This window comes from Equus caballus, chromosome 24, assembly GCF_041296265.1.
Source record: "Equus caballus isolate H_3958 breed thoroughbred chromosome 24, TB-T2T, whole genome shotgun sequence".
Taxonomy (NCBI): domain Eukaryota; kingdom Metazoa; phylum Chordata; class Mammalia; order Perissodactyla; family Equidae; genus Equus; species Equus caballus.
Window position 1 is genome coordinate 31,893,013 of NC_091707.1, and position 17,524 is coordinate 31,910,536.

The 17,524-nt window shown below is 56.7% G+C and overlaps 1 protein-coding gene across 25 annotated transcripts in view; it reads left to right on the forward strand.

Annotated features, from left to right (window-relative positions):
- The window catches only part of PAPLN (papilin, proteoglycan like sulfated glycoprotein), a 43,504-nt gene that overhangs the window by 14,287 nt on the left and 11,693 nt on the right, over positions 1–17,524 (forward strand). For 6 of the 25 annotated variants that reach the window (XM_070250039.1, XM_070250040.1, XM_070250047.1 and 3 more), the window contains exons 3-21: positions 992–1,107; positions 1,987–2,047; positions 2,392–2,494; positions 3,840–3,970; positions 4,799–4,922; positions 5,341–5,481; positions 5,572–5,744; positions 5,862–5,985; positions 6,391–6,517; positions 6,903–6,968; positions 7,508–7,727; positions 8,265–8,447; positions 8,654–8,795; positions 12,844–12,924; positions 13,126–13,381; positions 14,495–14,612; positions 14,916–15,054; positions 16,144–16,621; positions 17,381–17,518. In XM_070250039.1, coding sequence (XP_070106140.1) covers positions 992–1,107; positions 1,987–2,047; positions 2,392–2,494; positions 3,840–3,970; positions 4,799–4,922; positions 5,341–5,481; positions 5,572–5,744; positions 5,862–5,985; positions 6,391–6,517; positions 6,903–6,968; positions 7,508–7,727; positions 8,265–8,447; positions 8,654–8,795; positions 12,844–12,924; positions 13,126–13,381; positions 14,495–14,612; positions 14,916–15,054; positions 16,144–16,621; positions 17,381–17,518 — 2,921 coding nt within the window. Of the gene's footprint in view, positions 1–991; positions 1,108–1,986; positions 2,048–2,391; positions 2,495–3,839; positions 3,971–4,798; positions 4,923–5,046; positions 5,482–5,571; positions 5,745–5,861; positions 5,986–6,390; positions 6,518–6,902; positions 6,969–7,507; positions 7,728–8,264; positions 8,796–12,843; positions 12,925–13,125; positions 13,382–14,494; positions 14,613–14,915; positions 15,055–16,143; positions 16,622–17,380; positions 17,519–17,524 lie in introns of all 25 variants that reach the window. The other 19 variants (XM_070250044.1, XM_070250045.1, XM_070250046.1 and 16 more) reach the window with 8 other exon arrangements.

The window sequence follows — 17,524 nt, forward strand, 5'->3', positions numbered from 1 at the left end:
AAGTCTGGGAAATGAACTTTTAGAGAGGTAGCCAGGTACCTAGCTAAGAGTCAAGGGTTCTCTCACAATGGGAGAAGGGGAGGATGGATACTGGAGGACTCCTGGGAGTCTCTGCCACAGGTTGGTAGCTCCCCTCCCCCCACCCCAGAGGATTAGATTAAATTCCTAGTTTAATAGGCCAGAAACTTCAGAAATGAGGTCAGCACACAGAGCAGAAGCAGGTGCAACAAGGCCTGGTGTGGCTACTCCACTCTACACCCTGGGGAAGCATGGCGCTGCCTGTGGGTGACATTCCCTGCAAGGATGGAGCCCTACCTACCTTCCCACCCTTTTATATCTCCCTCCTGGAAGGGCGCCCTCTGCTGACCCATGGCTCCCATGCAGGGGAACGTTTGCAGACTTCTCAGTTCTCAAATCAGACTCTGCACAGGCCAGTGCATATCCTTGTCTGGGGAGAAAGTCTCTACCCTCAGCCTGGCAGTTTCCAGCAAATAGCAGGAGCTGCTGGTGGTGGCTACCTTGACAGATGAGAGAACCACGGCAGAGCCAGCTTAGGTGACTGGCCCAGAGTCAGGCAGATCCTAAGCGAGAAGCAGAGTGGGTGCCCCTCATCATCTGCCGTGCCTCTGTCCTGTGTTGCTTCCCTTCTTTTAGGGCCCCTACATCAGTGGTAACCCACAAATGCCTGGCCCTGTGCACTGCCCCTGGCTGTAGGGTTCTGCCCCCAGGTGGCCCCTGGAACTCCAGATTTTTCCTGGCTGCCTTCCGCTTTCCTCCAGGCCTGGCTCGCAGCTGCTTATGGTGAAAGCTGGATAGTTGTGTAAATGAGTGTGTTCAGGGTGCCTGGCGTGCTGCTGAGTCTTGAGGGGCTGGCTCTAGCAGGGAGAATCCCAGGCCCCTTTTGGGCAGGGGGCCCTCGGGTGAGCCTCTGAGTGCCCTGGTGGGGGCTCCGAGTGCTGACTCACGCTCCTGAGCCCATCTTCTCCTCCAGGCTCCCCAGCTGAGGCAGCAGAGCGACACCTGGGGTCTCTGGGGCAACTGGAGCCCCTGCAGCCGGACCTGCGGAGGGGGCGTCAGCTTCCGGGAGCGCCCCTGCTACTCTCAGAGGTAGGGGAGGCTGGAATGGGCCAACTTGTTAAAAGAGATGCGAGGGAGTCTGCTGGGTCCTGGCCTGGGAATCCAGCGCCAGCACTGGGCCCCACGGGCAGAAGCCACCATGCAATAGATTTGTTCTGGGAGCAGTAGCGATGGAGTATTTGAAATCAAGTTATTTCCCCCATATGAACACTCTGATTTCCGCAATCTACCTCATTTTGGAGGAGCTGGAGCCATCCCTGCCTCATCTACCCCTGGGTCTCCGGCTCCTAATGCAGAGCCTGGCATGTGGCAGGTGCCGTAAATTCTTGTCGAATTAATGAATAACCTTCAACCCATAATTCCTAAACTGACACAGCCTCTTTGTCAAGTATACGTGTTTCCCATGTCAAGTGACTTGTTAAGCACCTACTGTGTGCCCTGCACTCTGACAGGTGCTGTAGAGGGGTGGGCACAAAAGAAGGGCTGATGACACCTTGCCTGTTAGCGGGTGTAGCTCACTATTCCTGAGAACCTGTGTGAGGAGGAAGAGAGGTGAGACGTTCTTCTTAGCCCCTTAGACTCATTGACTCCTTAAGTGACTGAATTACCTCCCCAGGTGGGTATTTATTGCATCTTATTTTATCTCCAGGGGCAGAATTTGGGTCTTCTCTGGAAATTTGCTTTCAGAGGCAGAGTGGCCCCAAGTTAGACTCCTGGGTAGTTAGAATTCCCAGTCTTGCTTCTCTGGGATAAACATGGGGCTCACCGTACCCACCTGAGGGGACTGATAAGGGCGGGCACCCCCTCCTCACCTTGGCCCCCCTGTGCCCACCTGCGGAAGACCCCAGGAGGGGTCAGGGGCTGCTGGGTCGCGGGGGTTCGGGTCTTCCCGGTGATCTCGTCTTGCAGGGGAGATGGGGGCTCCAGCTGCGTGGGCCCGGCCCGGAACCACCGCTCTTGCCGCACCGAGGTAAAGCCCACGGTGGGGGGCACCAGCTTCCAGGACCCACCATCCGGCTGACATCCCGCCCCGGGCGCCGCCCTCCTGTGGCTCCAGCCACCCCACCCAGGCCCCTCAGTTAGCCGGGCCTACCGGAGCCCCTTCCTGCCCCCGCACCTGCAGGGACAGCCTCTCCTCGGGCGGCCTGGAGCCCCCGCACCTGGAGCGGAGCGCACGGGAGCCCTGGGGGCCGACTCCGACTCCCGGAGCTAGGAGAGCTGGGGAGGAGGAGAGCGGGGGAGGAGGGGACCGGGACCCTGATGGGAGGGGCAGACCCCGGTGGTGGACTCCCTCCCTTGCTCTCCACCCCACAGAGCTGCCCCGAGGGCGCCCGGGATTTCCGGGCCGAGCAGTGCGCGGAGTTCGACGGCCGCGAGTTCCAGGGCCGGCGGTACCGGTGGCTGCCCTACTACCGGGGTAAGGCGCCCGGGGCCCGACGCCGCGCTCTGCTCCCCGGCTCCGCATCGTTTTGGGATCTCTTTTACACACAGATTTTTCGTCTCAATTTTTATTACCGTATTGTAGGCGCTTTGTCAGATTTTATAATATCACCAGTGCCCCCAGCAACACAACACTGGTGGTCATTTTGAGGTCTTTCCGTCCTTTTCTCCCTTTGTACACATTACAAACAAAGCCGTGTCCGTGTCTACGCCGCTCGGAGCCCCATGTGTTTCGCCGGCTCCCCGTAGCATCCCTCCTGCTGCGCAGGGTCGAGGCGGGGGGAGGGGGATTGTGTCGGTGGGGGGCGCGCGGGGGGCGGGGGGCGGGGCGCGGCTGGCGCCGGGTTTGCGCAGACGGCAGGATGCGCCACCTTGCTCCGCAGAGCGAGGGCCCTTTACTCGGGGTCTCTGGGGCCGCAGGGCATGCCACGGGGAACTTTCAGGAGGGTGTAGGTCGTTAATTTTTAGAGCAATAAATGCAGTTCAAGGAAGAAACACTAACTTGTATGTAGTTAAGACATACAGAAGATACCTTAGTACTGCCCGAGTATTAGTTTTCCCTGCTCCCTGCAAATGACTCCTGGAAACTCTCTGGCACACCGCATTCCAAATCAATGAACTTTTATATCCTGTGTGTGCTGTGGGGTAGGGGGGATGGGTCTTGGCGGGGTGGGGTGGCCCCAGTGGGCCTTTGGCATTCATTGCTCCTCCTGGATCCCAAGGTGAGCGTATGCCGAAAATGATTGAAATATATCCATATTATAGAAAAATCAGAACACAGAGGAAAGGGTAGCAGAGGGATGCCGTGTTTGCTGTGGAGATGATTACAACACTGTTAGAACTTTGGGGCTGTTTAAACAATGTGTATATAATATTTAGATAGATATACAAGTTAAAACAAGAAAAAAATGACCTCAACCCCACCTCTTTCATGGGATCACTGCTAGCATTTCCTTCTGGCCTTTTCTACATCATTGTCTATGTTTACGTATTTGTAATTACATAGTTCCATTTTGCATTTTGTGTTATAAGCATCTTCCCATATAACTAGATAGTCTTCATAATCATTCTTAACAGCATAGTCAACATACATAATTTCTATCGATAGACAGTAATTTCCTTAAAGGGTAGAAGATTGGTAACATTCCAGCTACTATAGACAATGCCGAGACAGACTTTCTCCCTGAGATGGGGTGGGATTCTGAGCCACTTGGGGGGCTGCTGCAAGGGCTCTCTCCCAGCCACTGGATGCTTCTGGCCCCTGCCCTAGGGTAGGCTGACCCTCGCTGGGGACCTCAGCTTTCCCCTCTTGCCTGCCCCAGCCCCAAACAAGTGTGAACTGAACTGCATTCCCGAGGGGGAGAGCTTCTACTACAAACACAAGGAGGCCGTGGTAGACGGGACGCCCTGTGAGCCGGGCAAACGGGACGTCTGTGTGGAGGGCAGCTGCCGGGTGAGTTGGGCCCCCCACTTGGGGGGCTGGCTCAGGGCTTATGCAGGATGTCTCCCTGTCCTGCACCAGCAGGGCCAGTGGCTCTCAGGAGCTTGATGTCTTTTCAAGACTAGGTTCTAAGGTGCCTTACATCACAGATGCCTTATGACCCTCTTACCTTTGCCCTTGGGAAACTCTAGCCCATGATAAGGGCAACTGCCCTGGGGGGCAAGTTACAGAAACCCAACTAAAACTGACTTCAGCAAGAAAAGAAAAAAAGCCATTGAGGGCTGGGCTGGCTGGCTGGCTGCAGTGCCTGAACAATGCTGCTAGAAATGTCTCTTTGGCCTCTTGGCTCTCCTCTCCTCTGGGTCAGCCTTAGGATCAGGCAGTGTCTTCCCTGAGGTGTGAAGGTGGCCACCAGCAGCTCCATCCCAGCCTGGCGACTCCCCGGGAAAGAGCGCCCCATTCCAAGGAGTTCCAGTGACCTGGGGTTGCCTCTGACTTGGCTTGGGCTCCCCCTGGACCACCCTCTCTGAGCAAGGCGTACAACCCACTGATGTGCCCAAACCCACTGTTGGAGAGCTCTAGCCAAATTCTGGGAGAGAGGTGGCCCCCAAAGGAAAATCAGGTGTTGTTGCCAGAGAAGGGGAGGAGGGTGCTGAGCAGCTAAAAGGCGGCTTGTCAGCCTCAGGCCGGGTCCAAGGTTTACTCAGGTGGATGTTTACTGTTCAACGGCTAATGAGTAGTTACCCCTCCCTGACCTGGCCAGGCCACCAGGGTTTGAGTCCTGGTGTGTCCGTGACTCCCTCTTGTCTCTCCTGTCTGTCGCCCATCTCTGCCTGGCAGGTTGTTGGCTGTGACTACAACCTAGACTCGTCCAAGCAGGAGGACAAGTGTCTGCAGTGTGGGGGTGACGGCACGACCTGCTACCCTGTCACAGGCACCTTTGAGGCCAATGACCTCAGCAGAGGTGGGGTCCTCCGGGGGTCCATAGACAGTTGACACAACCGTCTGTGGCTTGTCCCTTCCCTGCCTGTCTCCTGCACTGGCTGAGTCCCCCTCATGGTGCTGAGAGGGTCAAATCTGACACTCAGGTCATGCCTCAGGGTGGAGGCCAAACCCTTTCCCAGGAGCCCATGGACCACGCTGGTTAGGACCCACTTATCCAGTCTCATCTCATACTGCTGCCACCTGGATGCCCTTCTTGGCCCTTCCCCCATTATCCCCTCCCCCTCCCAGTCACTTTGGGTGCCCCAGCCTGCCCCTCACCCTGACCTTTGTAAAGCTGTTTCCTCCTTCAGGAACACTCTTCCCCAAACAGCCCAGCCCTCCCTGTGTCCTACTGGCCTGGCCCTTCCCTGACCCCCTCTGTGCTGCCGGGCACTTAGCATCCTCAGGCAGCTCCTTCCTGTGGCTTGGGTGGTCCCAGAGCATCTCTGCCCCCTCAGGCTACAACCAGATCCTCATAGTTCCCACGGGGGCCACCAGTGTCCTCATTGAGGAGGCAGCTGCCAGCAGGAATTTCCTGGGTGAGAGCTCCGTGGGGTCCTGCGCGAGTTTGCGGCGGCGGTGGGGCGGTGGGTCCTGCCCTGGCTGCTGACCGGGGCTCCCCCGCACAGCGGTGAAGAACATCCGTGGACAGTACTACCTCAACGGGCACTGGACGGTCGAAGGTGCACGGGCCCTGCCAGTGGCCAGCACCTTCCTGCACTACGAGCGGGGCGCCGAGGGGGACCTGGCGCCTGAGCGGCTGCACGCGCGCGGTCCCACCTCAGAGCCCCTGGTCATTGAGGTGAGTGTGGTGGGTGGGAGAGGGCCTCTGAGGCCAGTAGGGGGCACCTCTGGCCCAAGGTCGGTAGGAGGGCTGTGGGGCAAAGCCGGTAGGCCCCACCAGGACCCTCCTGCACAGCTCATCAGCCAAGAGCCCAACCCTGGTGTGCGCTACGAGTACTACCTGCCCTGGGGCGCCCCCCGGCCCGGCTTCAGCTGGAGCCACGGCTCCTGGAGCGACTGCAGCGCTGAGTGTGATGGAGGTGAGGGGACCCGGGGTGGCTCGGGGCTCCAGCCCTGCGGGGGAGGTGGACAGTGGATGAGACATCTGTGCGTCATGGGGGTCACCTTGGGGAAACCCAGGGGTTGGGGAACTCCATGAAGGGCCGCTGCCTAAGCTAAGAGAAACACAGAGGGCTTCTGTGAGGCGGTGGCATCTCAGAGGAGACGGTACTCCATTGGCAGCGGAGGCCTGGCCTGGAGCCGACGACCAGGTGTCAGAGCAGGGCTCCATCGCCCATAGATAAAACTCTGAGCCTCAGTTTCCTGAAATCATTTGAGGCTTAATCAAGATGACACGTGGGATGTGTCCAGAATGGTGCAGGGCCCAGAGGTGCCTCTGGTGAATGTTCACTGACTGGCTGCCTGTGGTGGCCGTGCCTCTGCAGGTCACCAGTCCCGCCTGGTCTTCTGCACCTTCGACAACGAGGCCTACCCTGACCACATGTGCCAGCACCAGCTGCGGCCGGCTGACCGCCGCCCCTGCAGCCCTCACCCTTGCCCGCAGACCAAGCGGTGAGGCCTTTGCCAGCCCCTCCACCCAGGGCAGGGCCCAAACTCTTGGGTGGGAAGGGAGCGGTGTCCCTAGGCTGCTTTAGGCGTTGAGCAAAGAGGTTGGGTGACCCAGGGTTCCCCACAGCTGTGGCTGGAGTGGGGAGGAGGCAGCTGTCACTGCGGGAGGCTGGGGAGGGGCCTGAGCTTGATGCCCAGGGCTACACTGTCCACCCTTGTGTGCCCACTCAGTGCCCAGAATGTCCAGGCTGGTGGCAGGAGGGTTGGGGAAGGTACTGGAGGCCCCATCTGTCTGAGCCGGTGGGGGCCTTGGCTCAGCAGATGCTGAGGCCAGGGATTGGGCCAAAGGGCCTATGGGCATCGGCAATGCCTTTGTTCATGCACAAAGGACCTCTTACCTGTACCAGCCCAGGGCGTGGTGCCTAGCTGAGGCCCAGCGTGTGTGCGGGAACAGGTAATCTGCAGGCCACAGGCTCTCTGCAGCACTGGTGCAGTCCCTCCACCCTTGTGGCCTTGGTGGCAGCTGGTCTTGCAGGCTGGTGGTGGGCCTGGCTTTGCACGGTGCCATGGCGGCTGCCCTTTCCTCGGGTCCTCTGGGCCAGGCGGTGCCACTTCACACATGGTTGAGCACAGCCCCTCTGGGAGATGCCTCCAATAAGGTCAGACCCGAGGGGAGTGGAGTCTGGCTGGGGGTAACAGGGAACCTGGTGAGAAGGAAACAGAAGGATGTAGGTGAGGACAGCAAAGCTGAGAGGGAGGCAGCCAAGCTCCGTGTTACAGGCAGCAGCACAGGATGGAGATGGTGAGCAGGGCCCAGCTGTCGGCCCTTGCGCAGAGCTCTTTGCCCCTCACCCGCACAGGCCCAGGTGTTCGGAGGGTGGGCTGCACTGGGGGTCCCCAGCCCGCTCCAGAGAGTGAGAGCTGGTGCCCCCTCGGGCCTGGGCTCCTGCCCCTGCTCCTGGGCCAGCCTCACAGACTCCTGCTCCCTGCCAGCTGGAAGACGGGGCCCTGGGCGCCCTGCTCAGCCTCTTGCGGAGGCGGCTCCCAGTCCCGTTCTGTCTACTGCGTCTCGTCCAGTGGGGCCGGTGTCCAGGAGGCTGCCGAGGAGGCTGCCGAGGAGGCTGAGTGCGCAGGCCTGCCTGGGAAGCCCCCTGCCACGCAGGCTTGCAATCTGCAGCGCTGTGCAGCCTGGAGTGCGGGGCCCTGGGGAGAGGTGAGCCCCTCCCGGGCGGCATGGGGCAGAGATCAGGAGCTGGGGCGTGGGCCTGGGGCTGCGGCCGGGGCTGGGAGGCTTGTCCTCTGCTGAGGGGACAGGTCCTGGGAGTAGAGTGACCTGCTAGGTCATCTTGGGAACTAGGAGCAGGTGCTTGGACTCCTGCTTCAGTGTTCCTCCTCCTCTAGGATCCCAGGCAGGGCGGGAAAGGCTTGGCTTTGGCATGAAGAAGAAGCCGGGCATGCTGTTTGGGGGCGAGGGAGGAGCAGGCACTGTCTGGGGCTGCTGGTCGCTGCTTCCACCACCTACAAGTCTTCAAGGTGCAAATGAGCGGATGTGGAAAATGCACCTCAGCCTGGTGTCTGCAGCCATGGTGTGGTCTCAGGAGAGTGACCAGCCTCTCTGGGGCTGGGAGCTGGACATGGGCAGTGGGGTGCTATCTACCCTCCATGCCAGGCTGGTGGGCCTCCAGCTGTCAATCTGGCAGGGCTCCTCTGGGTGAGGACAAGCTCCTGCTGACAAGCCCCATCCTTACAGTGCTCTGTCAGCTGCGGTGCAGGGGTCCGGAGGCGGAGCGTCACTTGCCAGGGTGACGAGGGGTCTCTGCTCCATGCCACAGCATGCTCCTTGGAGGACCAGCCCCCACTCACTGAGCCCTGTTTGCATGACGACTGTCCCCCCATCAACGACCAGGCCTGGCACGTAGGCGCCTGGGGTCTCGTGAGTACTGGTTGCCCTCCCCACACCTGCTGCCAGTCCTGGTCCCTGGGGTCTCTGACAGGTGGGTGCACATGTCCCGTCCGTGGGTCTGACACGCGTTACCAGGGGCCTCCCACATCCCTTTTGGGTGCCCCTGCCTCGCCCCAGCCTCAGGGCCTCTCTCCCTATGCTGCGTTTCTCTCTCTCCCCTCTCCCTGCGGGCCCAGTGCTCCAAGAGTTGCAGCTCGGGCATGCGGAGGCGTCAAGTCCTCTGTACCAAGGGGCCGCCTGGCTACTGCAGGAGCCTGCAGCTGTCCAAGCCCATGGACGTGGAGCCCTGCAACACGCAGCCCTGTCATCTTCCTCCGGGTAAGGACAGGAGGGGCAGGCCGGAGCCGGGGCCTTCCCCACCACAAACCTAGCCGGCACCTCCTGCCTGCGGGCCTTTGCCTGTGCTGCGTCAGCACCTGCACCACTCTTCTCTTGCGTCTTTGTCCCCCGAAGCCTTTGCCACCTAGAGCCCAACTCTCTGCAACCTCACGAGCCAGCCCTGTTTCCCTGCTCAGAGGTAGCATCCCTTACCTGACCCCCCATGGCTCATTATAACCTCTGTCACTCTCAGGTTACTTTCTTGTGCTGCAGGGGTTGTATATGACTTGTTAGGCCTACTACCTATAAGCTTTTTGAGGGCCTGGTCCCTGACTTCCTTATTCCTGTTTATACCCCCCACATAACTTAGTTAGCATGCAGTAGGTACTCAGTAAATGTTTGTTGAATGACTGAGTGTAGAGGAGGGAGGTGGTCCAGGAAAGATTGTCCTCGCCAACTGCTTCTGCTTCTGTCTTCCCCCTTCCTCACCCCTATTCCCATTGTGAAAGAAGGTGTCCCAGGCAGGAGGAGCTGCAGGAGGAAGGGCACAGAAGCAGCACTTACTTGGTGTGAGGAGTGATATGGAGGAAGGGTGTGGGTTGGGGCTGAGCTGGGGGGGTGGGGTGGGTGAGGGGGGTGGCCCTCTGACACTGCAGAGAGGTGTGTTTGGTCCTGATGTGCTATTGATGAGGGACTATGAGCCATGATGGGGAGTGGCAGGATTCTGATGAAGGCACATGGCAGGGTGGCTAAGAACCAGTGGCCTGGAGTCACCAGGTAAACTGGGTTCAAATCTCGACTCTGTTGCTGACTGACCGTGGGACCCTGGGCAGGTGCCTCTCCTCTGATTCTGTTTGCCCATCTGTACAATGGGGTTAATAAGAGTGACTTCCAGGCTCGTGGTGAGTTGCTCGCACAGTGCCTGAACACAGTGTTCCATAAGGAGAGGGTCGGAAGTGGTGGTGGTGAGGCCGTGAGGGGGCCCTGGGGCCCCTCAGCCTGGGCCTGGCCCTCATGGTGGAACAGCAGGAGGATCCTTGGGCTCCCACGAATCCAGCTGCCTGGAGCCACTCAGTGTCCCAGGGCCTTGGACACCTTCCCAGAAGAGGTAGCCCTGAGCCTGCCCCAGAGACTAGCAGGATTCACATAAGTAGAGAGGAAGGAAATGGAAAGAGAGTTTCAGGCCAGCTGAGTTGTAAAAGAAAAAAACCTTTATTGCTATATATATATATATATATATATTTTGTGTGTGTGTGTGAGGAAGATTGGCCCTGAGCTAACATCCGTGCCAATCCTCCTCTACTTTGTATCTGGGATGCTGCCAGAACATGGCTTGATGTGCGGTGTGTAGGTCCACGCCTGGGATCTGAACCCACAAACCCCGGGCTGCTGAAGTGGAGCGTGTGAACTTAACCACTACGCCACTGGGCCAGCCCCTATTGCTGTTTTTATAACTATAAAAATAATGTTTGTTTATTGTGGAAAATTTGGAGAAATTGGAAAAGTAGTATATAGGGAGAAACTTAAATTGCCCTTGACCCCGCCCGTTGGTGGGCTTAATCTTCAGTGTACTTCCTGTGTGCATGTGATTTTGTATCTGCTTTTTCCCCTTGATGCCACTTAGTGTGTGAACATTTTCTAGTCTCGTGATTTCTGGGGCCCCCACAGAAGTCAGGATGGGTGAGAAGTTAGAATTTCGGTGGCTGCTGGTGTTTTTGGTACCATGACTGATGCCGCAGTGCATATGGCATCTGCCCAGGGGGAGGGGGTGGGGCTCCGACGAGGAGGCTCACTGAGGGGTGGGCATCCGAGTGGACACAGCAGACTCACCTCTGGGACTTCTGCTTCCTCCTCCTTCCAGATTCCAGAGCAGTGCTTGCTGTAGAAGTAGAATGCAAGCCACAAATGTCACTTAAAATTTTCTAAGAACCACATTACAAAAGTAAAAAAGAAACAAGTGCATTTATATTTAGTAATATACTTTATTAACCTAATAAAATATTTTTAACATATAATCGACATAATTACTAATGGGATATTTTACATTGTTTTCCACAAGATTTTTTAAAAAATTAAATCTTCGAAATCCCATGTAGAGTTTATGCTTATAGCACATCTCAATCCAGATGCTAAAATTTCACCGGCATACTTGATCTATGTTTAGATTTCGTAAAATGTACACTTGAAGAAGTAGATTCACGTATGTACAGTTGTTCCAGACATACTGGAGCATTTTCCAGTGAATGAATCAAGTGGCAGTTTTTAAATTTAAAATTAATTCTAATTAAATAAAATTTAAAATGCTATTTCTTGGTCACTGTGGCCACATTTCAAGTGTTCATAGGTCTGAGGCCAGTAGGGGCCCAAGAATTGGCCATCAGCCCAGGGTGGGGATGGTGACAGGAGGTCTGTCCGGGGTGGTGCTCTTAGGGGTCTGCCAGATGCTGGAGGAACCCAGGCCTTGGGCTTTGGATTAAATTTGTGTAATAGGCCCAGGGGAGCCATTGAAAGTTTTAGAGTGAGACACCATGAAAGCTATTTAGGAGAAGAGATTTAGCACCTGCCTGAGGGTCAGACTGAAGTGGGGGCAGTTGGGAGGAGGAGGCTGGTGGGGAGCAGGCTGCAGAAATCCAAGTGCTAGAAAGAGCCAGAGAAATGAAGGGACAGGTGCGGGCCCAGCAGAGCCTGATGCTGTGCGGGAGGTGGCCTGGGGCTCTGAGTGAAGCCAGAGAAGATGGAAGGGAAGAGTCCTGGGAGGGGAAGCCAGAGGCAAGATGGACATGGCCGAAAGGTGGCCTTTCGAGGTGAAGCGACAGAGGGACAGCAGGCAGAAATTCCCAGGCTGCTGGGAACTGTGAACTCAGGGCCCCAGAGGATGTCGGGAGATGACATTTGAATCAGCCTCATCTGAGGTTTTGGCCTGGGTGGGATAGGCAGTAAAATGAAAACAGAGATTTTACTGTGTGTCTGCTGGAGTGTTCCAACCCTAAATTATTATATTTTAATATTCCTTGGGGACTGGCAAGATGTAGTCCATATGGGAATGGAATTTTCACTTATTTTTCATAACTTTATTCCATCATATAGTAATATGCTTGTTGTGAAAAATTTGAAAACCACTAACAAATAGAAGGAAGGGGACTCCCTCCCACACCCCCATGCACGAAGCACTCAGAAACTTTCACTGTGAGCATTTTGGGGTGTGTCCTGCAAATTGTCTTTTATGCAGCATAAAAAAAAAATTCCTATTGTCCTAATTTTCTCTGCTCAGCCTTTTGCATTTTTTCTCCAACATTTTTTGATGAAAAATATTTTTAATAACTTAGAGGTGGTTAAATATCATATACCATAAGATTCACTCATTCTAATGGTACAATTTATGATTTTTAGTAAGTTCACCAAGATGAACAAGATGGACAAGATGATGAAAAACTTTATATAGAAAAGTTGAAGAACTGTGTACTGAGCTGCCTGTATTCACCATCTAAATTCTACAATTGATATTTTGTTATATTTGCAGTCATTATCTGCTCTTTTTTTTTTTTTAAAGATTGGCACCAGAGCTAAGAACTGTTGCCAATCTTTTTTTTTTTCCTGCTTTATCTCCCCAAATCTCCCCAGTACATAGTTGCATATCCTAGTTGCAGGTCCTTCTAGTTGTGGCATGTGGGACGCCGCCTCAATGTGGCCTGACCAGCGGTGCTGTGTCTGCACCCAGGATCCGAACCAGCCAAACCCTGGGCCGCCGCAGCGGAGCGCGTGAACTTAACCACTCAGCCACGGGGCCGGCCCCTTTATATCTGACTTTTCTTTTTGCTGAAGATGTAACATTAGCATTTTCTCTGTGGTTGAAGACTCTTCTGAGAGTGGGAGGGGTGTTTTATGAAATCACGGGTACTGCTCATTTTCACCTCTGCTGTCCTGGGTTCCCCAGGCCCTGCCTGAGCAGTGGGGTGGGAGCAAATGTTGGTCAGGGCTGGCTACCACTCAGGCCCACTCTCTCCTCCTTCTGTCTGCACCCCATGCCGGCTGCCCTGGCTCCCTGCAGAAGTCCCCAGCACGCAGGACATGCACAGCAGCCCCAGGGACTCCTGGATGTCTTTGGGCCCTTGGGAGGCCCCCACCTCAGGTGAGAAGCTTGGTGAAAGCCCCCAACCCAGCGCCCCCTTGTCTTTGTGTGCTCGAGGGGGGTGCCTGGAGATGGAGGTTGAGAGTGGGGCGAGTGGTTTAGAGGGGATGGAGAGAAGGAGGTGTGATGAGAACACAGATGATGGAGAGTGAGGGGCCAGGTGGACACATCAATGTGTCATTTGTTTCCTCCTCTTTCTAGAATCGAGAAACCAGTGGTGGGCACCCCAGGAGCGACCCTCAGCCCAGGGTAACCCCAGAAGAGATCCAGACCCCCACCTCCCAGCCCTGGGCTTAGCCCCCTCCCTGCAGCCATCCCCACACCGGCAGCCCCTGCGGTCTGGCCTGGGGCCCCGTGACTGCAGACACAGCCCCTACGGGTGCTGCCCTGATGGCCACACTGCATCTCTTGGGCCAGAGTGGCAAGGCTGCCCTGGGGCCTCTTGTCAGCAGAGCAGGTAGCCGCCCAGACAGCCTCTCCCTTCTCACCAGGTCAGAGAGGGAAGGCGGGGGCTGGGGGGCTGACTGTGCACCCTCGAGGACTTGCTTCTTGCTCTCCCTGAGCCTCCTGATGTGCCGAGTGGGGGCAGAGACCCCTGCTTTCTCTACAGGAGTCAGCCTGTCAAGATGTAACCTGAGCTCTGAGAAGGCACGTGCGGTCTGATTCTAGCTCTTGGATCCAAACCAGGCTTGGGGAGCCCAGTGTAAAGGCTGGAAAAGGCTAACCAACTTTCTTCAATTCCTAACAATCCCACCCACTCCAGCCTTGGAGAGAGGGGCTGAGCCATCCAAGCTCCCCAGATGCTTTCCCTGTGGCTCTCCTCCTCTCCACAGCCTGCCCTGGACTCGTCCCAGCATGTGCCCACTCCCTCAGGGGCTGGGATGCTAAGGGCCCAGACTTTGGGGCCAGCAGCCTGGGGGTGATTCCCAGCTCAGCCACTTACCAGCTGCGTGCTGGGTGACTTGGAGCAAGTTACTTAACCTCTCTAATCTTGGCTTCCTCTGCTGAGAATTAAGAACAATGCCAGCCACTGGCTGGGATTACTCTGAGGATGAAACAAGTCACACGGTGCTTGGCACGTAGAAGATGCGTTGACACATTCTTTCTTTCGCCTTCCTTCCCAACACCTAGTTGGTGGAGGTGAAATAAGTGGTGGGCTCCTTTGACGCCCTTTTCTGCCCCATCTCCTATCTGCTGCTATTTTGTAAAAACTCCTTGGGAACCTGATATGTGGGCAGGCTCAGGTGAACTTCCCCCTCCTTGGTTTTGTGGTTGGATGTGTGACTTGATGATCTGTCAATTGTTAGGGGCACAGCTCTGATTATTGTGTTACTGTTACCCTCCCTGGTAGCTACTAAGTGGTCGGTAGAGGTAGGCAGAGACCAGGGCACTCAAAATTGTATGTGCTGCGTGCAGGGACATGCCATCTCCTACTTGGATCCTCACCTCATCAGCCCGCAGGGCAGAGCGCCTCAGAGCCTGGGTCCTGGGATGCTGGCAGCTCAGGGTTCCCAGCAGGGTGAGGCTCAGGTCCAGGTGGTGAGGGGAGGGCTGTATGATGTCTGTCTAGGTACGGGTGCTGCCCTGACGGGATGTCTGTGGCTGAGGGGCCCCATCAGGCTGGCTGTGCAAGGTCTTACGGCGGTGATGCCAGGAACAGGCTGGGGTCAAGAGCAGTGGCTTCCACAGTAAGTGTCTGGTTCACGTGAGGGGGCAGGAGTCCAGCCCCTGAACCTACTCAGTGCCACTGTGACTAGGTTCTTTGCAGCTTTGGCTTTGGAGAAGGGAAGTTCCTGAAGCCCACTGGCCTGGGCGATCCTCTTGAAGGGGGGTTCATCTGACATTCTCTTGGTCTCTGATCTCCTGGGGTTATGCCCTGTGGGCTCATAATTCTGTCCCTCCCTCTTCCTGCCATCCTTCCCCAGGGAACCCAGAGTCCCCCCAAAAGTCAGACCTATTCCCAACTTCCCAACCCTGGGCTTCCTCCCCAGGTCCCCAAGGCCCACTGGCCCCAGGCCCAGCAGAATGAGCCTAGTGAGTGCCGGGGCTCCCAGTTTGGCTGTTGCTATGACAACGTGGCCTCGGCAGCTGGCCCGCTTGGGGAAGGCTGTGTGGGCCAGCCCAGCTATGGTGAGTGGATGCCCTTACTCATCCTTTCTGTTGGGTGGGCTCTGGTCCCACTGTGCCCCCCACCCCCACCCAGAGCCAAAGACTTTCCTACTAGCTTAGTTGTTCATTTATTTGTTCCACAAATATTTATTGATCACTCTACCAGGTGTCAGGCCAGAGAACAGTGCTAGGTTGTTCTAATAGTTTGCACTTGAGGTCTCTGGCTGCTTGTGGGAGTTGGGGGAGGGTTGTAGGTGAGGATCCCATGGGGAAGGAAGGCCTATCCTGCCCCATCGGGGCTCAGCTCCTCCAGAAGCAGCGATAGTGTGGGGTGGTCAGTGCTGGGATGGGCAGGGGTGTCCCCACCCTGCCTGGGATGAGTCCTGGAGGGAGGTTATTGAGGCTGGACCACGGGGTGCATGGGTGGAGCTTCCAGGGACCATTATAGGGACGTTGAAAACCAGACTGGAGCTGGTGGTCAGGGTCTGCAGGAGGCTGGGTACCCAGTAGGGCTTTAAGCAGAAGCCATCATAGTCACGTCTGTACTGGAGGAGAGTGTGGAACAGGCTGTGCTGGGGAGGAGGGCTGTTCGAATGGGCAGGCTGGGGGCTGAAGGTGGGTTCAGAGGTTGGCACAGTGCCCTGGGAACGGGTGGGCCCCTTGGCGGGCATCTTCACAGGCCCAGGAGCTCAGGGTTGGGTCCTTATGAGCTGAGCACATCAAGGTCAAGCCTTTGGGTTGCTCTGTGCATGCACTCCAGGGGTCTGGGTCAGGGACTGGAGGGCACGAGAGAGCCAGGCCAGGGAGCTCATGGCCCTGACCTCCTGTGGGCTGTTCTAGTTCTGTGGGGAGAAGTGTACAGGGCTGACTCCAGAGGCTGCTGTGGCCCCAGCCTGAGGCAGGTCTGGGCAGTGAACAGATTCTGCCCCCAGGGCTGGGTCAGGGGCCCAGGCAGGGATGTAGACATGCTCCAGAAACTGGGAAAGGCCTCACTCCTAAGTCTCTGAGGCTGAAGGAATGGTGGCTGCTTCTCAGCAGGGCTCCGTTGGGCAGTGTTTGTAGCTTTATTACTGGGCACTTTGGTGACATGCATCCTCCTTGTCCCCTCAGCATACCCCGTGCGGTGCCTCCTGCCCAGCGCCCATGGCTCCTGCACAGACTGGGCTGCCCACTGGTACTTCATTGCTTCCGTGGGCCAGTGTAACCGCTTCTGGTATGGTGGCTGCCATGGCAATGCCAATAACTTTGTCTCGGAGGAGGAGTGCATGAGCAGCTGCCGGAGGCCCCAGCTTGGGCCTCACCGACCTGAGCCTGGAGCCTCTGGCCAGAGCACCCACAGAGATGGTGGTGGCAGCAGTCCTGGAGGTCAGCAGGAAGCCAACCAGCACAGGATGGAGGCCACAGTCCAGAGAAAGCCCTTCCCTTCTGGTGGCCGCCGGTGGCAAGACAGACAGCCTGGGCAGGAGGAGGCCCACCACACCCAGGCCTTTGGAGAACGACCCTGGGGCCAGGAGCTTGGGCCCAGTGCCCCTAGGCAGGGCGGAGATGCCGGGCGGCCAGCGCCCCCCTCCCAGAGCTCCTCATACAGGTGAGGCCCACCTTCCCAGGTAGAAGAATAGGGCACCTAGGCCAGGGGCTGAGCCTGTTGGAACTCAAACTCTGAGGTCAGTCCTCCCTCCCCATCCCTAACCTTGAATCCTCCAAACAGCCCTGCCTGGAGGGCCTTGTTACCTTATTCTATGATGGGGAAGCTCAGGCTTCGGAGACATGAGACTCACTCAAGGTCAGGCGGCCAGTAGATGGTGCACCTGGATTCTCGATCAGATCTTGCCAGTGTACCCCAGGCCTGTGTAGCTGGAAAAGTTTACAGGCTTCGTGAGCTTTGGCAAGTCACCCAACTTCTCCAAGCCTCAGTTCCTTGACCTCATAGGTTTGATGTAGGTTCCATTCATTATTACTCTTGGGACTGTGCCCTATTAATGAGAGATTTGGGAAGATTTAAAAAAAAATAAGAGAAAACTTTAAATTCCAAAGGGGCCAGGTGTGTGGTTTAGCCTGCACATGAATCTGGTATGTGCTGCCTCTCCCAACCTCTTCATCCCCTGGGGTTTGTGCCTACCCTGCTTGTTGCAGGAGCAGGTTGAGGAAGCAAAGCCTGGGCTCATGGTGGGGAGGGAGGGTGGATTCCCGAGTTCCTGGGCTTCTGGAGCTCGGCCTCCATGGGACCCTTAGGCAAGTGCCTGTGACAGGATGGGCACCAATCTCTCTGGTGGGCACACTGAAGAAGGGGTGGCTCCTGGTGCTGGCACTTGCCAGTAGGGCAGATCCTCACCTTCCACCTTTCCAGGATTACCTTGGCAGGCTCGGAGCTCTCCCCGGTGCAGGTGGCCCTGGGGCAGTTGGTACGGCTCTTCTGCCCAGATGACCCCTCCCTGGATTCCCAGGCCTGGTGGCAGAAAGATGGGGGACCCATCTCCTCTGACAGGTGTGC